The 23,479-nt window shown below is 37.8% G+C and overlaps 1 protein-coding gene across 1 annotated transcript in view; it reads right to left on the minus strand.

The window, feature by feature from the left end:
- Positions 1-1,093: 1,093 nt before the first annotated feature.
- The window catches only part of LOC141910983 (uncharacterized), a 41,383-nt gene continuing 18,997 nt past the window's right edge, over positions 1,094-23,479 (minus strand). Inside the window, exons 3-5 of the mRNA XM_074801906.1 lie at positions 4,196-4,515; positions 2,261-2,956; positions 1,094-1,875 (exon numbers count right to left, since the gene is read on the minus strand). Coding sequence (XP_074658007.1) covers positions 1,525-1,875; positions 2,261-2,956; positions 4,196-4,515 — 1,367 coding nt within the window. The 3' untranslated portion in view covers positions 1,094-1,524. The remainder of the gene's footprint in view (positions 1,876-2,260; positions 2,957-4,195; positions 4,516-23,479) is intronic.

Below are 23,479 nucleotides of genomic sequence, written 5' to 3' on the forward strand. Positions count from 1 at the left end.
TCAGCCAATTATGACGCAATTGGTGGCCATCTTGGTGTCATCAGTACTCGTTCGTAGGCGGAAAGAAGTTTTTCCACATAATATTGATACCTAAGCATATTTTGCTAGCACAATCAATTGGAAAGTTGTAGCTCATAATCTGTTCTATGATATCGGTGAGTTTCAAGGTCATTGGTTATTGTATATGGCCACCAGGGGTGTTGAATAATACAATAACTTAGTATGTCTATATTGTGCCTATGCATATTTTGTAACCACAATCAATTGCAAACTTGTAGCGTGTGACATGTTCTATGATTGTGGTGAGTTTCAAGGTCATTTGGTTTTGCAAATTGTCAACAGGAGGCGTTGAATTGTAGAATAACTTAGTAGCTCCATATTAAATTGATAATGAGGCATATTTTGTTATCACAATCAATTACAAAATAGTAGCTGCTGACACGTTCTACGATTGTGGGGGGGGGGGGTTTCAAGGCCATTAGTTTTTGTATATAGTCACCAGAGAGCGTTGAATATTTAGATTGTTAGATTGTTGAGCATTTGAAACCACTTCCCAATTGGGCGTCCCTGGACCCCTAGTTGTTTTTTATTCGGGGGCCCGAAGCTCTAAGTTAATTGAACTGAATTTGTATTGATTACAATTGCAGCCGACTATCTGTTAGTCAATCTGGTTCTGTGCCAACATACCATTGCCGGGTACCATTCTGCGAGTGAGCGTTTTACGGTTTATTCCTACACGTTACTCATACTCATTTGGGCCTTTTCTTTTCAGAGACAACTAGCGATAGCGTGACTCGGTGGATTCGTGGAATTCCGAATACGTCCTCTACCTACCAGACGATTTCTATCTTGGTGACCGTTGCTAACGAAATATCGTGCGCGCGGCACTGATCCCGTGTGACTGATGTGAACATTCCGAATTTGGCGAAGTGACAAAAACGTGTCACTTGACGACAGCTACTCTGAATCGGACCGATACTACCGGATCAAGGCTGACCTACCTTCGCCTTTGATGTACGGATACGGAGTTGGCAATTATCTAGTTGCATTAAACACTAACAGCGACTTCACAGGATATTTTATGATAAATCGCTTATATTTCTTGTTCCACGCTATACAGCAGATAAATTTACATTAGAGGTACAGGCAAAACAAGCTCTCTCCACAAATGGCGTACCTGACTGTCGGTTTGATCAAGTCATAAAAAGTCGATCTTTTAACATTTCTGTTAAACGTAACTGGATTTTGAACCCTCGCACCCAGAAATTATCTTTTCAGCTGCTTAAAAGATTTCAGATTGACTTTTGGTATACTTTTTACGGAATATTGATTTAATGCAAATGAATGTTCGTTTAGATTTTAATCAGAATGGAAAAGATAACCGACTTATTAATTGGTAAAAGGGTGAAACAGGTAGGTCACACAACAGTGGTGTCTTCGACTGCCAGAGAAGCGCTGCTCATACCCTGATTACGTATGCGTACATGCTGCTTGTAATGAACATATTTGTAGCGTTATTATGCATTATTTCCTCTCAAATGAATATCTCGTCTGCAAGTCTGCCCACCAGGGATCCAACAGACGATCGGCTCGTCCCAGACTTTCGTATTTATTCTCTGCAACGCAAATAAAGTAACCTAGGTCCTGTTTGTTGGGGTTGGCTAGAGCAAGAGTCGCGTGTATCAATCTGGCTACAGGTCGCTCGATGGCTATCTTAGTTTTACTCGCGTCCCTTAGACGTCGCCAACCCTTGATGGTAGCGCCCTCTGCGAATATCGGAGTTTTGTGTAGGTAGGCCACCGGCTTGTCGGTTGGAAGGTGGTAGAATGTGACAGAAGTATCTGGAGTTGCTTCGACGTCGCAAACGAATGTGATCTAAAAGCGAAAATAAGGATAGGAGATATTATTCTCATTAAGAAACGACCGTATCAATAACACTCTTACACCGTGACTAGAACGACCCAAAAAGCCAGTAAATTCACCTAATTTCAGTTTTTGATAACAAATATGTTGAGCATGGAATAGATATCTTAAAACCTGTTGTGATCTTGAGAACCTGAAGTCATCGGATTTTATATCATTTGCTTTGTGCATCGTCCCAAATTTCACAATTTTTTCGTCCTCAACTTCCCCATTACGTGTTTCTTTCTGGAACATATTCTTTATTCCAAAATTTGAATCGAATTACAATTGATCAATTTCTCCTACTCAAACCTAGACGTTCAAAAGTAGTGTTCAAAATACCTGTGTTACAACTGACCTGATTCTGACCTTCTAGTTCAACTTCCGTCGTGTGTTTCGTTTTAAACGTTATTCTATTGATCACCAATAGAGTAACGATTTTCGATTTTCGACTCTGGACCGGACGGTATCCGGCCTCGATTTTGAACTTCACCCCGGAATACCCGTGCATACCGAGCACCGGGATCGCTATAGTCGTCTGCCAACCATCGTCGTATTTAGCCGCCGGTCGGTAAATTTTCCACTTGGTATCGGTCGGCTTGCGTCGATAAACCCTGACCCCTGGCGGCGGATAACCGGACACGCCGACAACCAGCGTGTCCTCTCGTCCGCGAGCTATCGGTATGACGTCGTTGCGACGTAAGTTCCGCTCGGCGTAACTATCAGACGACCAGGTCAAGGTCGATATCGTATCGACCCGGAATCCAGTCAATTCGCCGAGTTTCGGTTTGACAGCGATGCCGGTACAGTGAGACATGGAAAACGAGACAGACTTATGCTCGAAATTGAGAACGTGACAATAGATATCGTCTTTAATGTCGGGTGGTTTGATAATTATCTGTGTATCTACGGAGTAAGTATCACGACTATACCAGCGTGCGTTCTTAGACACGATAATCGTCCGCGATGGAACTACCTCGCCACTGTACAGATTCAGATTTTTCCGGTCGACTTTTTCAAGTGATATCTGCATCGGTCCAACGAGAGATTTCTTCTGTAAATATATATGTGTGTGTTATTAAAATGTGAATTTCTGTGGTCAATCAGTTTTTCTTTTAAGCTGACAATAATATCCTTTTAAAGATTATTCCTAGAAAAAAATGAATACCCCCACCTCATAAAAATAGAATTCAAATAGTGTCGATGATATGTTTTGAGCCCACTACACACAGGATTTAAATTGATTAAAAACTGAATTTATTAATCATAATCGAAATACACGACGTTTCGAACTCTCACTAGAAATCGTCGTAAGGTGTGAGGATTTCACTAGAAACGAAGGGTTATGTATATTGGGAGAACAAGCTAATTGGGTAAATTTATGAGTAAGTAGGTTATTTGTGGTTAGCATGGCGTGAAGTGATTTACTGGTACTTAGAAAAAAGAGAATAATGCGAGAGAATAGCTGCGATCGCACAAGGATTTCAGTACGGTACTAAGCGTTTACATTAGGAAATAATTCGAGGCCTATTCAGTTCCGTACTGAAATGCGCGGCTTATTAAGCGCGGAATGCAATTCCGCGCCGAAAACCCGATCTCAGTACGGGACTGAGCTGGCCGCGTATTTTCTGTAGTGTGAACGCAGATTCGGCGCTTAGCTAGCCGTTTATTAACATCCTCGTAGTACGAAACACTTAGCACTAATTACACTCCCCTCTATTGGCTCTCTGGGTGACTTCTATACTGGGCCGAATTGCCGACTCGTAGTGCGAACGTTACTGGCTGTATAAGCGCCGTATTTTGGTGAATTCGGCACGAGCGAAGTACGGTACTTCGTAAGCGCCGAATCTAGTGTGAACGCGGCTTATGAAGAGAATACGAGATAAACCATTTTTCAAATCGGTTCTATATCGAGTAACGATTGATTAGAGCAGTCTCAACCGTATTAAGCATTTAGTGTAATCATTCGAGGTAAAGAGAATGTTTCAGTTTTATCGACATTAAATCGACGAACAGTGTTCATAACGTGATTGGCTACGCCACTAACGGGTTTTGGGTTCGAATAGTTTTTTGTGTTCCGAAATTCGAGTTTTAAAATCACGACTAGTAAATTTTGCAAATTTTAACGCAGCCGAGAATAGGAATCTCGTTTTTTTGTGCCGATGCTCTTGAATTCGTTTTCAAATCTTATCTGAAGTTTCAAAGCTACAGATTCTTGAACGTTGAAAATATAACCAAGAGGGGTGATTATGAAAAATATGATGATAATAGTATTCCTGTAGTATTCTTGTACCCCTCCTATTTCTTCGTATATATGTCTTTCCGCCGTTACTGTGAAGTGACCTTCGATGGTGATAGGCTGCCGGTCATCATCGACCGTGATAATAGGCGGCGACACCGCCCACGAGCTCGGAAATTCAATTCGATGCAGGCTTCGTTTTCGATGTTTAATGCGTATCCACGACTCGTAGGCCGCGCAGCCTCTAGCTCGCACGACCAGGTAGCTGGTTTCGTTGATGTGGATGGAGCTCACTTGAGGGAACAGTAGCGATGCCTGCCAGCGGTTTTTACCCAGATATTTTACCGTCGGTTTCACGTGACCGGAACCTTCGGCTGTTAAGAGAAAATGGAAAAGAGAGCGAAATTATTGCAAGAATCATCTTCCGCTTTGCATACGATTTACTTGTGAAGTGTCCCTAAACTGAAATTGTGTGAGAAGTCTAGTGCACTGTGACAACCTATAGGCAAATTCCTTCTGCGAATCATTCATCGTCTAGTTCGCCTATGCTTGTATATTCGGGGAACCGAGGTTACGCGAATTCGGTGTGAAGACGATGGTGTTTCAAGGGATGCGATGTGAATTTGCTCTTTCGCACAACGATTGGCAAGAATTAAAAGCATTCGATATATCATCACCAGATTTTGGTCGCCGATTTTTCAGTACATCTGTCATCTTTACCTTATAAATCAGTTTTCGCACCGGATTCGTATCAATACGGAGCCGGGGGGGGGGGGGGGGACAAGGCGAGAAATTTTTTTTTTCTTTCGAACGAACGAAAATATAATTACGTTCGAACGAAATGCGGCGTGCCAAGGTAGTGGAAAAATATTTTTAGATAGCCGGTGGCGCCATCATTCCTAACTTTTGTAGGTGAATTTTCAATCACTTATGATGGAATCAGAATATATCGGACAAGAAATTGCGATCGTTAGTGAAATGAATCTAAACAGTTGAACTATTACTGATTCATCAAACATGGATTTGTTTGATGATGAAGCCAAGATAATAGAGCGTTCAATACACTTGTGGAATTGTCTTTTATAGACTACGCGATGTACATCCGTTCAATATCACCCAGTCACTTCTGTCGAGGAGGACGCACCAATTTTCCGAAACTGCTCTCATTTAACATTACTATCTTATGGCTTTTTGTGGTAAAAGCGGAACTTCTCTCTTATAACCTAGCGACCTTTTTACATCTGGATCACATCAGCGGCGTCCTCTGTTCGTCCGGTGCCTGCGCATGTGTATTATATCATATTTTGTATCTTTTTAAAGGAAAATGTACTTTACACTAGACTTTTACATTGAATTGAGTAGTTGTCGCTTCTTTGTATTTATTCGCTTCCGTAGTTCGGTAACGAAAACTTCACTTCAGATAAGTTTGACTAAAATTGTATTTTCAAATAGAATTTCCTTTTTACCGTTTACATTCATATTCTAACATTTACGTTTTACACCAGAGGGGCCGTGCGTCCCATGTCATGATCAGGCCTTTTTAAAAACCGAAATTGTGATGAATACACAAAAGAGGGCTAAATCTTTTTTTAATTTGGTGATTTGATTTCAGAATTCTGGGATTCAAATCCGTACTCAAACTAATTAAAAAGTGGGTTCTTTATTACACTGACTAAGATTACGTCCGATGTACATCATATTACAGTCTTTACATGGTATCTCATAGACCCCGGACTCAATTAGCTCACTGTTGGGTTTATTTTTGGTTAAAACATTAGTGAGTTTGTTATTATACTGAAAGACTAATCTAGTGTCGATGGTGCTTGATGTGGATTTAAAGCGTTCCAAAGTAGGTAAATACGGGATTATGATATTCTTTTTAGCTCTGCGTTTTGTGTTCAGGTCGTTACGTCCAAAGTGAGAAATTCGGGCTTTGAAATAAGCTTTGTACAAAATTTTGTCTGGATAGGCTAGTTTCTTGAGAGCAGTTCTTATATGTTTGAGTTCTCTATCTAAAAACATTAGATCACAAATACGTAGAGCTCGAACAAATAATCCTTGGGCTATTCCAATTTTGATGTTCAAAGGAGTAGGCCTAAATGAAAAAAAAATGAAGATAAGCTTCAGCATTAGTCGGTTTTCTATATACAGAGAATTTCAGATTTGTTTTGAAATTATGAATGAGTACATCGAGAAACGATTACCTACTATTTACCTACTTTGGAACGCTTTAAATCCACATTAAGCACCATCGACACTAGATTAGTCTTTCAGTATAATAACAAACTCACTAATGTTTTAACCAAAAATAAACCCAACAGCGATTTAATTGAGTACGGGGTCTATAAGATACCATGTAAAGACTGTAATATGATGTACATCGGCGAAATGGGACGTAATCTTAGTCAGCGTATTAAAGAAAACAAAATAGATATCCGCAACCAAAAGCCTGAGAGTGGAATAGCAAATCATGTCTTTACAACTAATCACCAATTTGACTTTCAAAATTCGAAACTTATTTATCCTTGTAAAGATATTCATGAGAGACACATAGTGGAATCAGCCCTAATATGTAAACTTTCGAAATCCAATTTATCTACTAATTCAAATACTGGTTTTTCTCCACATAACCAATTATTTTCCAGACACATCAACTCTTTATTAGATTTGGGTTAATGTCACTATGTGTCACTCTGTTATCGCCACCCTCTTCAGTCCACTTCACTTAGTAACATAATATGTTTTTACTCTGAACTGTTTAGAATTGCTGTGGTTTCCACGGTACCCCTTGATATTTTATTGCTTGGTCTGTTTATCTTTAGTTTTGACACACTGCTTCTATTTTAGATCCTGTGAGTTTATATGCTTTGTTACTTGTTTTTCTGGTCATTCCACCTGATGATGGCTGTTAGTCAACAGCCGAAACGTTGTGGTTTCGTAACAATAAATTTGATCGTATAATTTTAAATTCGAAGCGTGGGATTTCTTCATTCATCTACAGTTTACACGGATTATAGTGTTTATTCGACAGCTAATACATGCCGTGTTAAAGTTGTGGTTAGTGTCTAAGAATAGAAAAAATGCTTCAGCATGTTTTTAGATCCCTTTGTTTGCAGATGCTGGTTTCATTTTCTGTTTACAGAAATTAATTCTCAAGTCGTAGCTTTCGGAAAAGGATTTTCTGGTCTCAAAAGATTCGACTTACGCAAGGTTTACTGTAAATAAATTCTTAACGTTTTCCATTTGCTTAGCTATCAGATCAACCGCTATGTCAACTTACTGCTGGACTGATTCGGTAGATCAAAAGCAGTCCACGACTCTGTGGCAGATTCCTGGCCAATTCGAGATCGACCATGGATATATCGGAGGGCATATTACGCCTCCCGAAATTCTCAACAAAGTTCGCAATTGCAAAGTTTTCGAAGATGATTGTTTTGTAGCCAGCTATCCGAAAACCGGTGAGTTATAGATTCTCACTGCCTGGGTAGTGGTGCATCTGCTGAGTTGTCGACGTATGTAAATTAACAAAATTTGTTGAATTTCTACAGGGACCACTTTGACACAAGAAACCGTATTTTTGATCTATCATAAAGGAAATGATGACGTTGCCAGACAAAAACCAATCCACAAGAGATTTCCTTACATCGAAAAGGTTGACGGTTTTCCATTAGCCGAAAAGCTGACTCGACCCCGTCTTATTAAAAGTCATATGCCGTTTGATTTGTTCCCGAAACAGGCGATAGAAAAGAACGCTAAGATTATCTACGTCATGAGAAATCCTAAAGATACTTTAGTTTCGTTCTATCATTTTTACAAGTCGTGTAAAAGCTTTGGCAAATTTCAAGGTACGATTTCTACACCAGTCACATTTAGAAAATGGCTCATAGAATTTAGTTGAAACGTTAAACGATCTCTTATCATATGTGGCCACTTGTCGATGGCAACCCACACCAGTCATGTTGCTAATATTATTAGTCGAATTGGTTTAAAGATGAAGTAGCGCTTAATTTGTCAAAATGTAATGTAATGTCATGTTTTATTTACGAATTAAATTACAATATAAAGTAGAAGGAATTAGTACAAAATATTCTAAAATAGGACGTTGGACGATAGGTGAAGTTAAAATAAACTTATTACCTGAGAGGCCCAGTCGCTCACACACTCACATTCACGCCCCATTCATACATACAAGTTACATGACAAAAACATTCAACATAGAAAATATGATAATTCCAGGATATTCAGTATATTAGATTGATCAATTAGAAGTACATAATTTCATCTAAACATATTGGGAAAGGAGATAATCTTTTACAGTATTTCCAAACGACGAGATGGAATGTCAGAATTTCAGATTTGTCTGCACAAAGTTCCAAAGTTTTGGGCCTTCGTGGATTATTGTAAATTGCCTATAATTATGCTTTGTGAAAGTTACATCTTATTCCTTACATCGACGTGTATTGTGGTTGTGTATCGCTTGGGAAGTAGGTCATTTATAGATTTAAACATGAAGTGTAGAACTTGTTGATTAGTGATATCGAATATTGTGAGTTGTTTCGTAGATTTAGATAATGGTCCTGAATGTTCTAGGTAATGTTTCTTATTCATTATGCGCATAGCTTTTTTCTGTAGGGTATAGATTATTTAGTCTTGAGAGGTAGTTGTTAGCCCAGACGATATTACAGTACTGTATGTGTGGTAATGCTAATGATTAATATATTGTTTTTAAGGTGTAATTAGGAAGTTTATGTTTTAGTTTGCTAAGGATAAAAAGTATTCTTCGAAATTTAATTTCAACTTGATGTATGAGGTGTTCCCATGTGATTTTGTCGTCAATTATAACGCCTAAAAATTTGGCAGCTGTCACCTGTTTTATTTCTTCATCATCAATGTATAGTTTAATGGTCTTCGTTATTTTAATTCTTCCCGAGAATAATAAAAGGTTGGTCTTATCGATATTCAAAGATAGTTTATTTGCGGAGAGCCACTTGCTTACTAATTCCAATTCATAGTTCATTTCGGTTTCGAGGGTTTTAGGACATCTATTACTGTGCATTAAACTTGTGTCGTCTGCAAAAAGGATGGAGTCTAGGATTTTCGATGATTCTGTGATATCTATACTATAAAGCAGAACAGACGGTATTTACCGCTACACATTATAGGGAAATTAATGAATGTATCGAAACGTCCATTTACTGAAGCTTAATACCAGTTTTTCCCGTCATCAAGTTACATGTTTCAAACAGATGGGTGGTCCGAGGGAGTCACAATATTCATTCTAAGCCCGGGCTAAAATTCGGTTAAAAAAGATGTGTTCGCCATCTAACAGTAAAGTACCGCACTATGCTTCTGTAGTAGTACTATAGTAATTTACTGACCTGCAGCATCAGAACAGTACATGACACAGTTCTCTCAACACTGATTTGTGCCTCAGTTGTTTAAAACATTGGTTAAGACATTCATCACACGTAATCTTTGGATCAAAATTAATATGATTGGACTTAGCGATATGTTCTGACCGTGTTGCCGGTCCATACGCAGCGTCTCAGAATGGTTCTTGCAGCGGGACAGACCCATTGCGCAGTTTTTCAGAATGGTTCCATACCACAGATTGGTTACTGACAGATAGGGAGGCCCAAACGCAGCCTCTCAGAATGGCTCTGGGGGCTGCCGATGCGTGCGTTCGTGGTCAATTTTATAAGAGAGCTTTCAAATAGTACATACGGTTTTTGGGGAAGGGTAAACAAATAATGTAAAACTTTGTACGGGGCAAAATGTACGTACTATATAGACAGGAGCTCTCTTAAGAAAATATATGAGAGATATAGAAAAAAATAATGTCAAACAGTAACACAAAATACAGAATCCTAATATCATCTCGGCAATTTTTCAATTAATAGTCCCTCAATTTAAGCATAATATCATGCAATTCGTTGGTTGAATGGAGGGGCTTTTTAAATGAACGTACGGGTGGTGTGGTCAATATAGAAAGTACAAAGATCGAACGAGGAGGGCCTAAAAACGGCTGGGGCAGAATTTACTGTTAGGTATTTGAATGATAGGTTTTGTACCACAGACAGGTCAGACGGGGAAGGGGAGGTGTGAGGTTGGTTCCAATAACCCTAAACATGTGAAGCATTTAGATACATTTCCCGGCCAATTAATGAATGATTTTCGTTAGCAAAAAATAACAGGATTCTGCATTTATGCGCTGTCCATTGGATGGGTATTCAGCTAGTCATTGATATATATTAAAAATACAAGTGGCCCTAGAATTAATCCTTGTGGTATTCCCGTTTTAATGGCTTTAAAATCAGATAATGCTGAGTTAATGTTAGTTAGTTGATATCTATCTGTTAGATAACTCCTAAACCATGCATTTGTGATACCTCTAATCCCATAATGATTTAATCTAAATGTGGTAGCCAGTATTTTCATTGCAGCTATTAGCTCAACTTGCTTCATGGTTGTATTGTGCTGCCCTCTGAGGAACACCTGATATCAGCTGACCAGATCAGTTTTGCCTGGTAATTGTGAGAATCAGGTTGGATGTAATAAACTTCATGATGATCATATGGTTCATGCTCGTTTTGTTATTTAATATTCAGGTTGTTGTCCCGGATGGTGAGCAGTCAACTGTGAGGATTTTGTCGCTGTTTCTTCGAGAAATCCAGTCGTCGAGGCCTCTTTAATCAGTAACCCGCGCATGCCTTTTTTGCGGTTACGACATTGGCGCCCAACGTGGGGCCACGGCGTCTTGGAAGATAAGCAGCGAGGAAGATTTCTACGATAAGTTGGAGCATCACCTCAGCGCTTAACCGCATATTCGTGGATCATCGCGTGAAGCCGACGGGGAAAATACGTCGAATGCGTCAGAATTTGACCGAAGAAGTCGAATACTTCAAATAATCGAGTCGAAGTTCACCCAACGGTACGTTTATGATCCTGCATGCTTCAAATATATTTTGTTGCGCTTGATGCCACGTAGTTTAGTTTAGTTAATTCGGTGCTACTGAGAAGTTGCACTAGGAAGTGTGACACGCTTTGCTTTCTGTTGCTTGTGCTTGTGTGTTGCGATTTGTGTTTTGTTCCCTGACTGGAAGAGACATCGCTCTTTAGTCAGTTTTGTTTTATTTTGCTTGCGTCTGTGTTGCGTTTATGTACATTGCGTTCCCAGCTGGGAGTGACTCTGTTTTCGTTGATTAGTCGGTGTGTGGTGAAAGTGTGACTTACATTTATTTTCGTGACTGAAAAAAAGTCAATTATTATTTTATATTTTTCCGATTTATTTCCTTCAAAACTTGATTTGATTTTTGCTATCCTGACCAGGAGTCAGGGGTAGTGTTTAAGTTTATGTATTTAATTAAAGGTGATGTGCATGAATTTTGGTTGGTTTTGCTGAGAACAATATTAAGGTGTCTGTTTTCTACTGTTAACTTAACTAGCTGTACCTGATGAGTGGGTAATCATTCATTTAGTTTCACTTACGAGTTCTCATGCTTCATTAATTAAAAATTTTGATTTGACTTAAACTGGCTTAAGTAGGTTCAGTTTTTAGTTTGTGAGCTTAATTGTGTTGTAAGCACACTTGTAAAAGGTAGGTCTGTTAGTAGCAACGACTCAGCGTACCGGAGTTGACATTTACCTTGGGATATTAATACAGTTAAACATTTATTTCTGGGTGGAAAACGGAAGCTCAGCAACATGTCATTACAGGAGCGTGGGTTAGTTGCGCAGGTTGACCCACAATTAGTTTCTGCTGAGGAGCTTCAGAGGGCGTTACGTTCTCATGGTATAATAGAACTATTGAAGCAAGGAAATGATGGTTATTTGGTAGTGTTTTTTAGAGTAGAGAGTGTGGAGAAACTATTGGCTACACGGGATCACACCATTATTAACTCGAATCGGGTAACCGTTTTTCCCCTCAAAGATTTGAGTGACGTAGGTTCTGTGGTCGAGCAACTACAGGTTGAATTGGATAAGATGGCCTTAAACCGTGCTCAACAGATTGTAGATAGTGTTCAGCGGGGGTCAGAAAAAAAGAGAGAATACAAAGAACCCTTGATTTCGGTCTTTCATCCCCTGTTTTGACAGCCAAACCTGGGTTCTCGGAATTATCTGATAAAAATTCCGGCGGGTTCCCGTTTGTTTCTTTCGGGAGCAATATCCGTATAAGTTCATTTAGCGGCGAAAGGGGTAAAGGAGAAGCGGATTTTAGGCAATGGAAAAATGAGGTTAATTGTTTACAGGGTGATCCTACTATAAGTCCCAGTACCTTAATTTCTGCTATTCGTCGGTCGGTTAAGGGTGCGGCGGCTAAGTTATTGCTGTCAATGGGCGAGTCTGTAACTATGAAACAGGTAATCGACAAATTTTCAGTGATTTTCGGTAGTGTATTGTCACCCTCACAGGTTATGATGAATTTTTATACGGCAAAACAGGAACCGCACGAAGATGTTGCTTCGTGGGCTTGTCGGTTGGATGATTTACGTGGACTTTCATGTGATATTTCGGACGAGGTCGTCAGAAATCAGTTTTGTGCGGGGTTGGTAAATGCCCAAATAAAAATTGCTGTGCGTCCGTTATTGCAAACCGCGGCGTCTTTCCAAGATTTGGTTCTTGAAGCTCGGGTCGTCGAGCAGGAACTCGTGATCAGTAAAGAGTCTCTGGGATCATCCGCTCGAAGTAAGGCGATACCGCGGGAAGTGGGGCATCGAGCCGCCATGTCGAATATAGTGAAGGAAACCGGTACATCCCGTGATTTCGAGGTGAAATTGGAGAAAAAGTTAGATGATATGCATCGAGAAATGAAGGATTTGGTCACCAAGGTTTCCGAAATGGATAGTCGACTTAGGAGACTTGAGAAAGATGTCGGTGTAGGGAAGGCATGTTATAAATGTCGTCAGCCTGGCCATTATATAAAAAATTGCCCGGAGTGGAGCAAGATGCCAGCGACGCCTACACCTATGCCTCCGCATACTTATCGATGTTTTAAGTGTGGCAAAGTAGCAGAGCATTTTTATAAAAACTGTCCGGGGAATGGATCGAGACCTTCATCGAGGGATGTGAATTTAAACGGTCAAGGGGCTGTGGAGAGGGACGACCACGCCCCCAACGCGAACGTCCAAAACCCGACACTATAACCAAGGAGGAGTTGATAGATGGTTTGCTCGGACCCGCCAGTGAAATGGATGTGCTAGTGAACGGGAGGAGCTGTACCGCATTAATAGATACCGGGGCCATGGTATCGACTTTGTCAAAAAAATTTGTTGATGAAATGGGAATTCAAATTAACCCGTTGGAAGAGATCCTAGATGTAACTACCGCCGGTGGACACTCGTTGCCGTATTTGGGCTATTCCGAAGTTAAAGTCGATGTAGGACGTCAGTTCCATTGGGTGCTATGTCTGGTTGTCCCAACGACTGATTATCAGCAACAAGTCCCGGTGATTTTAGGAACAAATCTGCTACGACAGTTAGATGCGTCTGAGGAAAGTTTGCCGTTGCCATGGAAGGCACATGTGAATCAGATGAGTGAGGCAGAAGATGCTGTTGTGAAAACTGATACTTTTTTCGAAGTTGGTCCCTACTCAGAGATGGTATTGAAAGGGATATTGCGAACTCCAGTACTAGGAGATCTCAACGTGATGACATCGCAAGTTTCCGTCACGCTTCCCGGTAATTTAATCGTTGCGCCGTCAGTTTCGTCTGTAAATAGGGGTAAGTATAATAGGGTATCCGTGATCGTACGTAATATTGGGGCTACCTCCGTGAAAATTCCTGCGAAAACTCCGTTAGCTAACGTTTTCTATGTCGATCCTATGAGGTTAGCTGGATTGGATCACCGCAAAACGAGAAGCTGCGGGAAAGATGTGGGAACGGATGAAGTAAAGTTCACTGATGCTTGTACTGGTATTAGTTCGAAACGTGAAACGAATGTAAATAGTGTTTATAGTAGCAAAAAGATATCGAATCAGGATGGTTCTAGTCATGACGCGTCGTTAGCCGCTGGGTTCGACAGGGAACATTTTCTGACAGGTTTTAATTTTGATGATGAATCGTTAACTGGAGAACAGGTGAAACAGTTGAAGGATCTTCTTTGTCGATGGAATGACTTGTTTTCGAGGAGCGACGACGATCATGGTCGGACTGACTTGGTGAAACATCGGATCCGTTTGACAGAAGATACTCCTGTTAAAGAACGCTATCGCCGCGTGCCGCCCGGAATGATAGATGAAGTGCGTCAACACTTGAAAATGATGCTCGACGCAGGAATAATTCGGCCTTCATCTTCTCCATATTCGTCACCTGTGGTGTTAGTTCGGAAACGCAATGGGGAACTGAGATTCTGTATTGATTACAGGTCTTTAAATGCGAAAACCGTCGGAGATAGTTTCTCGTTACCCCGTGTAGATGACTTGCTTGACTCCATGAGCCGTGCTAAGTATTTTTCGTCCCTTGACTTGAAAGCCGGCTACTGGCAAGTGGAGATGGAGGAAACCGATAAGGAGAAAACAGCATTCAATGTAGGGCCAGGATACGGTTTTTTCGAGTGTAATGTCATGCCGTTCGGGCTGACTGGCGCGCCTTCTACATTCCAGAGACTTATGGAACGATGTCTCGGTAACCTTACATTGCGAGAATGTCTCTGTTATCTCGACGACATTTTGGTACACTCGAAGACTTGGAGCGAACATCTGGAAAGATTAGAACGAGTTTTCCGGAGGTTATTTAAAGCAGGTTTGAAGCTCAACGGGAAAAAATGTCTATTTGGTCGGAGAGCGCTAATTTATCTAGGACACCGCGTGTCCGAGAACGGAATCGAGGCGGATCCATCCAAGATCGACGCGATTGAAAAGTGGCCAGTACCTGGAACGGTTGGCGAAGTTCGTCGTTTCCTTGGGTTTACGGGGTACTACCGCAAGTTCATAAAAAATTACGCTTCAATTGCCAAGCCACTTACGGATTTGCTGGCTTGCATTCCCCCTGATGAAGTGAAGCGCTCAAAGAACAAGCCTGTGAATTGGGGAAAACAACAGGATGTGAGTTTCAGCACATTAAAGGATCGGCTAACCACTCCTCCAGTTTTAGGGTTCGCGGATTTCAATAAACCGTTCGAGCTTCACACGGATGCATCAGTGGTAGGATTGGGTGCTGTCCTGTATCAAGAAATCGATGGAAAGAAAAGAGTCATCGCCTACGCTAGCCGGACGTTGACTAAGAGCGAGAAAAATTATCCTGCCCACAAACTGGAATTCCTTGCTCTAAAATGGGCCGTTGTAGACAAATTCAGGGATTACCTTTACGCTGCCCCATGCACGGTTTACACCGATAATAATCCTTTGACGTATGCGTTATCGTCGGCGAAGTTGGACGCAACTGGTCATCGGTGGCTCCAGGCATTATCGTCTTTTCGCTTGGAGTTGGTGTACCGCAGCGGAGCCAACAACACCGATGCGGTTGCTCTATCGAGGCTTCGGCTCGGGGAGAATGTGATAGAAGCGATTTGCGAGGGTTTAATGGTTACCGAAGGACAGTCGGAGAGGCGTTTTGTGGTCGGTGAGGTGGACATTGCCTTGAAACAAAAGGAAGACCCTGTTTTATGTAGCCTTATTCTTTCTCTGGAAACTGGTAACAAAGTTTTTCTGAAAACGAAAGAAGAGAAGCGTTTCAAGCGACATTTACCAAATTTAGTGATGAAGGGAGGTGTATTGTGTCGGAAGAAATGGATGGATGGACAAACACTCTTCCAGATCGTCCTACCGAAGTCCGAGCGCTCGATGGTATTGCGCTTGTTACATGGTGAGATGTCGCATCCCGGACGTGATCGTACCATGGCACTCGTAAGTGGTAGATTTTTCTGGCCAGGAATGAAGTCGGATGTGGAGAAATATCTGAGAACGTGCTCACGTTGCGTGTTGTTCAAAAGTCCACCTTCGATTGCGCCTCTGGTACCGATTGCGACGACGTATCCTATGGAAATGGTTTGTGTGGATTTTATGAAATTGGAGCCCTCTGGTGGTTACGAGGATGTGCTCGTGGTCACGGACCATTTCACGAAATACGCGTTAGCGTTTGCGACTCGAAATCAGTCTGCCGTCGGTGTGGCTCGTGTTTTACATGACCATTACGTGACAAAATTTGGAATTCCTGCCGTACTGCATTCCGACCAAGGGAGGAACTTCGAGTCGAAGGTAATATCCGAGCTCTGTAGAATTTTAGGAATGTCAAAGTGTCGTACCACGCCGTATCACGAAATGGGTAACGGTCACTGCGAGAGATTCAATCAGACTCTAATCGGGCTCTTAGGTACGTTAGCCAATGAGTCGAAGACAAAGTGGCGTGAACATCTCCAAGCGGCTGTTTTCTCGTATATCGTTCCTCCGCCGCCACTTATGGATGAGGTGTTGCCGCCGCCAGGAGGTTTTGAGGCTGTCCGGAGTCCTAGGAGGTCGAAACGCGTTGGGGTGAGGAAACCTGCTCGTTACAGGGATAGTCTTGTTATAGCAGAGCCGTCTTGGGTTCAAAAGGCAGCGTTGAGGGCTTTGGTACAGTTGGTGAGTGGTTCCGGACACATCACGTGAGAAATCTAAATCGGTTTTAATGGAGCTGTTTTTGAATTGAATAAATATGCACTTAATGAATGATCATGTTGTTGTTTTTATATGTTTTACAGTCATGAAGGGCATCGTGAAATTCGGGCGTGTCCCTAGGTTCGATCTGTTTTTGTGTTTTGATTCCCTTTGTAAAAAAAAATCGAAAATTTGTGTTTTGTCCTCGTTCTGTTCGGAAGTTTTATTCTGGGGACCAGAATATTTTTAAACTGGGGGGGGGGGGGGGGGAGGATGTGGTAGCCAGTATTTTCATTGCAGCTATTAGCTCAACTTGCTTCATGGTTGTATTGTGCTGCCCTCTGAGGAACACCTGATATCAGCTGACCAGATCAGTTTTGCCTGGTCATTGTGAGAATCAGGTTGATGTAATAAACTTCATGATCATATGGTTCATGCTCGTTTTGTTATTTAATATTCAGGTTGTTGTCCCGGATGGTGAGCAGTCAACTGTGAGGATTTTGTCGCTGTTTCTTCGAGAAATCCAGTCGTCGAGGCCTCTTTAATCAGTAACCCGCGCATGCCTTTTTTGCGGTTACGACATAAACAATAAAATTGAATGATCTATTGTATCAAAGGCCTTTTTAAGGTCAAGTAGAATAAGTGCTGTAATTTTTCCATCTTCCAGGTTTTTACTGATTTTTTCTAGTAATGTTATCAATGCTAAATCAGTTGAATATTATGTATAATTATATGTTATTCTAGTAGGTACATGGATGAGTGGTTTAAATCCTGTAGATATGACTCCGTTTAGAAATTTTGAGGTTTGGTGGCATTGATCACTCTTTAATAGATTTATGTTATAATCTCCTAGTAAATAATACTCGGTTTTGCTATTTTAAATAAGTTGGTGGTCTCTCAAATTCGGTATTGAAATTATCAATCTTTGTCCCTGGGGAAATATCGCGCCCAGTATAATATTCTTATTTTTACAGGATATTTTGATAAATAAACATTCTAATACATGCGTATCATCGGAGATTAGATCCGATCGTAATTTGAAATTTACATCTTTTTTAATATAAAAACCGACACCACCACCGACTATGGTGGCTGATTCGGGCCATAATAAAAAAATGTTCTGTACGGCTAAAGCAACGATAACAAAATTTTCGCAGTGGCCCTTTGTTGGTTTTCTCGCGCGAGAATTCAAAACTTTTCTTTTTATCCAGCTTCTAGCCAGTCAGAAAAATTTTTCAAACCAAAATGTTTAGTTTTCTCAGAGAAAAGCCATGATTATTGTTTGTGCGGAGAAAAACCATTATTCAAATTGGTACTAATATTGTGACGAGTAATTAGGGCAGACTCAATTATGTGGCGTTTAGTGTAATTGCTGGAAGTATAAATAATTTCGGCTTTATCAAAATTAAAACGATGACCAGTGTTCCAAACGTGAGATATTAGTACCAATAAAGATATTAGTACCAATTTGAATAATGGCTTTTTTCCGCACAATTCCCTTCTTTCTTAGTATATTACTTCATGCCTTGCCAAACACTAATTATTTACTCACTCACCAATTTACTCAATTAACCTGTTCTCCTCTGTATATATACCCCTGTTTTTAGTCTATATCTCACACATGACGATGATCTCTAGGGTGAGATCCAAACGTCGTGTCTTATATATATTTTAGATTGAATAAATAAATTCTTGATTTTAAATTCTTTTAATCTGTAAATAATGGGTTTTTATCTTATTATAAAATTGAAATTTTAGAAACATTACGTAGTAAAATTGGGCCTGCAGCTATTAATTTTAGATTTTTTAAAGGAGCAACAGTAGAAGATTATAGTAAATTTATTGAAATCATGGAAAAAATACTAGATTTTGTAACAGATGTTGAATATCCAAAAATTAGTATTTCTGGAAAAGTAAGTTTTATCAAATCAGAAGTAAAAGTGGATTATAAATTCAAACATACTCTGAAGAAATAATTTCAAAAACACAATTAAAAGAGAAGTTAGAAAAAATATTTAATGAATTTAAACGTCATATTGAGGAAAGATATTTTGAGGGTTCTGGTTTGACATTGAATGAAATTATATTTCTAGATTAAAATATTTATAATACAACGAGAAATAAAACATCAAAAAGTAATACAATGTTTAAAAATGATTCAAACTTTACTACAGAAAAGGATATTAAAGCATCATCTTATATTAAATTACCATTTACAACAAAAGCAGTAATAAATGTTCAAAATGAAGATAATAAATGTTTTCTGTGGTCAATTATTAGTTGCTTACACCCAACCGAAGATATTACGCATAGTTTTAGAATAACAAATTACCGGAAATATGAAACATTATATAAAATTGATCAATATCCAGTAATTATAAAGATGATTCCTAAAATAGAAAAAGTTAATAATTTAGAAATTAATGTTTTCGAATTAATGCAATGACCAGAGACAAAAGGTAAAAATATTAAAGAATATACATTAGAAGCTTTATACTTAACAGAATATTATGATGATGAAAATGTTATAGATTTGTTATATTACAAAAAAGATGAAAATGAACATTATATGTGGTTAAAACAAATTGATTTATTCTTTAGAACAGAAAGTGATCATCATAATAAAAATTATCTATGTAGAAAATGTTTATCTAAATTTATGACTGAGAATGCATTATTAAAACATAAATAATTATGTGATAATAAAGATTTTTTCAAATTAATAAGGCCAACAAAAAAGATTGTAAGTTGAAATTTATTAATCATAAATTTAAAAATATAGTACCATTGTAATTTATGGGGATTTTGAATCGTTGAATAAAGAATTAACTGATCAAGATAGAAAAGAAATATATAACAAAAAGCAATTTCTAAAATCAATGAACAAAGGAAATGAATTAAATGAAGACATAATTCAAGACCCACCAATCATAAATACAATTAAAAAATTCATCAAAGAGCTGCTGCTTATGGAATTTGTATAAAATCAAATTATCCTGAATTATATGAAAGTCAATATATTTCTTTTAGAGGTGAATATGTAGTAAATGAATTTTGTAATAAAATAATTGAAATAGAAAATGATTTTGCAAAATTATTAAACAAAAATAAACGAATAGTTATGACAAAAGAAGATGAAATTGATTTTAATTATGCAACTCATTGTCGTAACTGTGAAAAACGTTTTTATTCATTTGATAAAAAAGTTAGAGATCATGATCATTTAGATTCATAATATCGTGGAGCTGCTCTTGAAGATTGCAATTTACAAGCTAAGAAAGTTAATTTCGTACCAATATTATTTCATAATTTATCAGGCTATGATACCCATCTATTTATAAAACAATTATCAAGAAAATTGGGTGCAATTAATCAAGAAATAGAAGAATATAATGCTATGAATGGTGCAAATGTAAGAAAATGTGATTCTAAACTATTAGCTAAGACATCTGAAAATTATATTTCATTTCAATTTGGTTGCATTAGATTATTAGATTCTTCTAGATTTTTAGCAAGTTCATTAGATAATTTAGCAAAAAGTTTAGTTGATAATGATTTTATAATAACTCGACATTATTATCGAAATGAACAAAATTTTAAATTTTTGAGATTGATTTAAAGGTGCAATTCCTTATTCATTTTATAAAACACACGATGAATTTTATGCAACAGAATTATTAAAAGAACAATTTTATGATCAATTAAAAGAGGAGTATGTGAAAGACGAAGTGTTTAATAGAACATTAAATATTTAGAATAATTTTAAGATAAAAAATCATGGTGAATTTGTAGATTTATATTTAAAATCAGATGTTATGATATTGGCTGATATATTTGAAAAATTTAGAGATGTCAACTTGAATCATTTTAATGTTGATCCCTGTTATTGTTATTCAAGTCCTGGTTTAACCTGGCAATGTGGTTTAAAATACACAAATGTAGAATTAGATTTATTAAAAGACCCATACATGGTTTTATTATTTGAAAAATAAATTAGAGGTGGAATTAGTGGTGTTATGGGAGATAGACATTTTAAAGCAAATGATGAATATAAGTTATTATATATTGTCGCTAATAATTTATATGGTTGGGCAATGATGCAACCCCAACCATTTAAAATTTATGATGAAAAACTAATTGGGAAAGCGCAATTATGAGCTTAGAAGATGAAGCACCAATTGGTTATTTCTTTGTAGTTGATCTAGAATATCCTGATAACATTAAGTTTAAAACAAGAAACTTACCATATTGCCCAGAACATTTAGCTGTAGATGATAGTTATTTAAGTGAATACCAGAAGAAAACAAAACCGAAATATATAGATTTTAATTATAGAAAAATATATAGATTTTAATACTCAACAGAGAACCATACAAAAAACAGATTTTGAAAAACATCTCTTCAAATTAATGAATAATAGTTTTTATGGAAAAACATGTGAAAATATTAGATATAGAAATGATATTGAATTAGTAAACAATTCTGAACGATTAAGACATTTACAATCAAGTCCTAGATATTTAGGAAATAAAAGATTTGAAGATTATTTAACCGCGGTAAAATTAAAAAGAACGTCAATGAAATTTAATAATCCTATATTCATTGGTTCAAATGTTTTAGAAATATGAAAATTATCAATGTATGATTTCTACAGGGTGTCCCATTAATTACTATACATAAAGAACTGCCTGCCATTTTCAAACCGCTTGAGATAAATCAGCCAAATCTTCAGGAGAGAGGAACTACAACAATACTTTTCACCACAAAAAATTACTTGACTAAAATCAAATTAGTTTACGAAAATATGCTGGATGGGAGAACCTTTCAATTTTATAACATGATTCAGTCTATTGTTGAAATTTCTCTGTACATTGACAATCATCTGTGTTATTGCAGTTGTTTCTCTTTAAATCATCAATAGTTTCTGGCTTGTTTTGGTACACTGTCATTCTGCTAGCCCCACAAGTATCAAGTGGACTTAATTCAGGCGAGTATCAGGCCCAGTCGTTTGCAGTTTGGAGTGCTGAGATATAATCAGTTGCTAGGAAATCACTAAGCAAATTACCATAGCAACCACGATGATAATCAAAAAGTACCGTTAAATTCTATCATTTGGTGGAAAATCGAAACATTTCATTAAGAAATGTGGAGGATACAGGCAGTTCTTTATGTATAGTAATTAATGGGACACTCTGTATTATAATGTTTTTTCAACCACTTTTTGGGGAAAAACATATTGAAATATTATATTTTGATTCTGTAACGGCTGATACCCCAATATTATTAAAATACAATAACTAAATATTAATTAGAAGAATTTCAGAAATAATTCCAAAACAAAATGAACTTTATATTTCATATAGTGAAAAAGAATTAATACAAATAAATGGATTAATGGATGTTTGGACAAGAAATGGATGGAAAAAATTAATGAATATTATTAGGCATAAAACAAATAAGAAAATGTATAGAGTTCGAACTAAATTAGGATACGTTGATGTTACTGAAGATCATAGTTTAATTAAACAAAATGGTGATGAAATAGAACCAACTGATATAAAAATTGGAGATGAATTATTACATAAAATATTTTTCAAAAGAATGAATCATATGTTATTTGATGAAATAATTTATAATATTTATAATAGAGAACCTGAAACATTAGAAGAAAAAGAATATTTTATTAAAGGATTTTTTTATGGGTGATGGTTCAGCAGGTGTGTATAAGTATGTTAATCAAACTCAATATTGTTGGTGTTTATGCAATCAAGATTAGAAATTATTAGAAAGAATACAGAAATACTGTGAAGACGTTTATCCAAAAAAAACATTCAAAATCATAGATGTTATGAAATCATCAGCAGTTTATAGAATACATGTAAATAATCCTAAAGATTTTGCAATTAAATATAATGATGAATTCTATATTCATGCAATAGTTAAAAGTAATGCTTCAACTAAAGAAAAGATAGTACCAGATTATGTATCAAATGCAAGAGATAATTTAAGAAAAATGGTTCTTCATTGGATTCTATGCTGCAGATGGTTCAAAAAACTATAAAAAACAGAAAACTATATCTTTGACACAAAAAGGAAAAGTTGCTATATCAGGATTAAATATATTATGCAATTCATTAGGATTTAATATGTTAGTTAATATTAGAAAGGATAAACCAAATGTATTTCAATTAACGCATGTAGAAAACGGTTCCTGAACTTCGCTGAAAAAGCTGAATCACTGAAACGCTGAAACGCTGAAATAAAAACGCTGAAATTTCAGGGAATTTCTGAAAAACGCCGAAATTTCAGGGAATTCCCGAAAAACGCTGAAATCGTGCTAGGTACCAACAATACACGTTTTGAAATATTTTCCGGGCCGGTGTCCGCTGCTGAGTCCTGAACCGTGTTTTAGGTCTACCTTCGGTTACAGAGACATGCATGGACAGTATGTGTGGTGTATACTTCTAGAGGGCCACTTGTTGGACAAATTAATTCGCTTGAAATCCGGATTTTTAATGCATACAGGCAGCATAATGAGGAAAACCCATTCACAAACCGTGCAAGCCAACTTAAACACTATGCTCAATATTGCCTGCAAGACGCAAAATATCTTATTTGAACGTTCATGTATAAAACATGGAGCAACTTTTCTTTTGTCAACACGTTGATGGGCGACGGACTATGGTATTCTCTGAAGGACGTAAATTAATTTTGACAGCTAGTTATATAAATGATGCAGCTTTTGGACAAAAGGGATCTAACTAAAT

This window comes from Tubulanus polymorphus, chromosome 9 (assembly GCF_964204645.1).
Source record: "Tubulanus polymorphus chromosome 9, tnTubPoly1.2, whole genome shotgun sequence".
Lineage (NCBI taxonomy): Eukaryota > Metazoa > Nemertea > Palaeonemertea > Tubulaniformes > Tubulanidae > Tubulanus > Tubulanus polymorphus.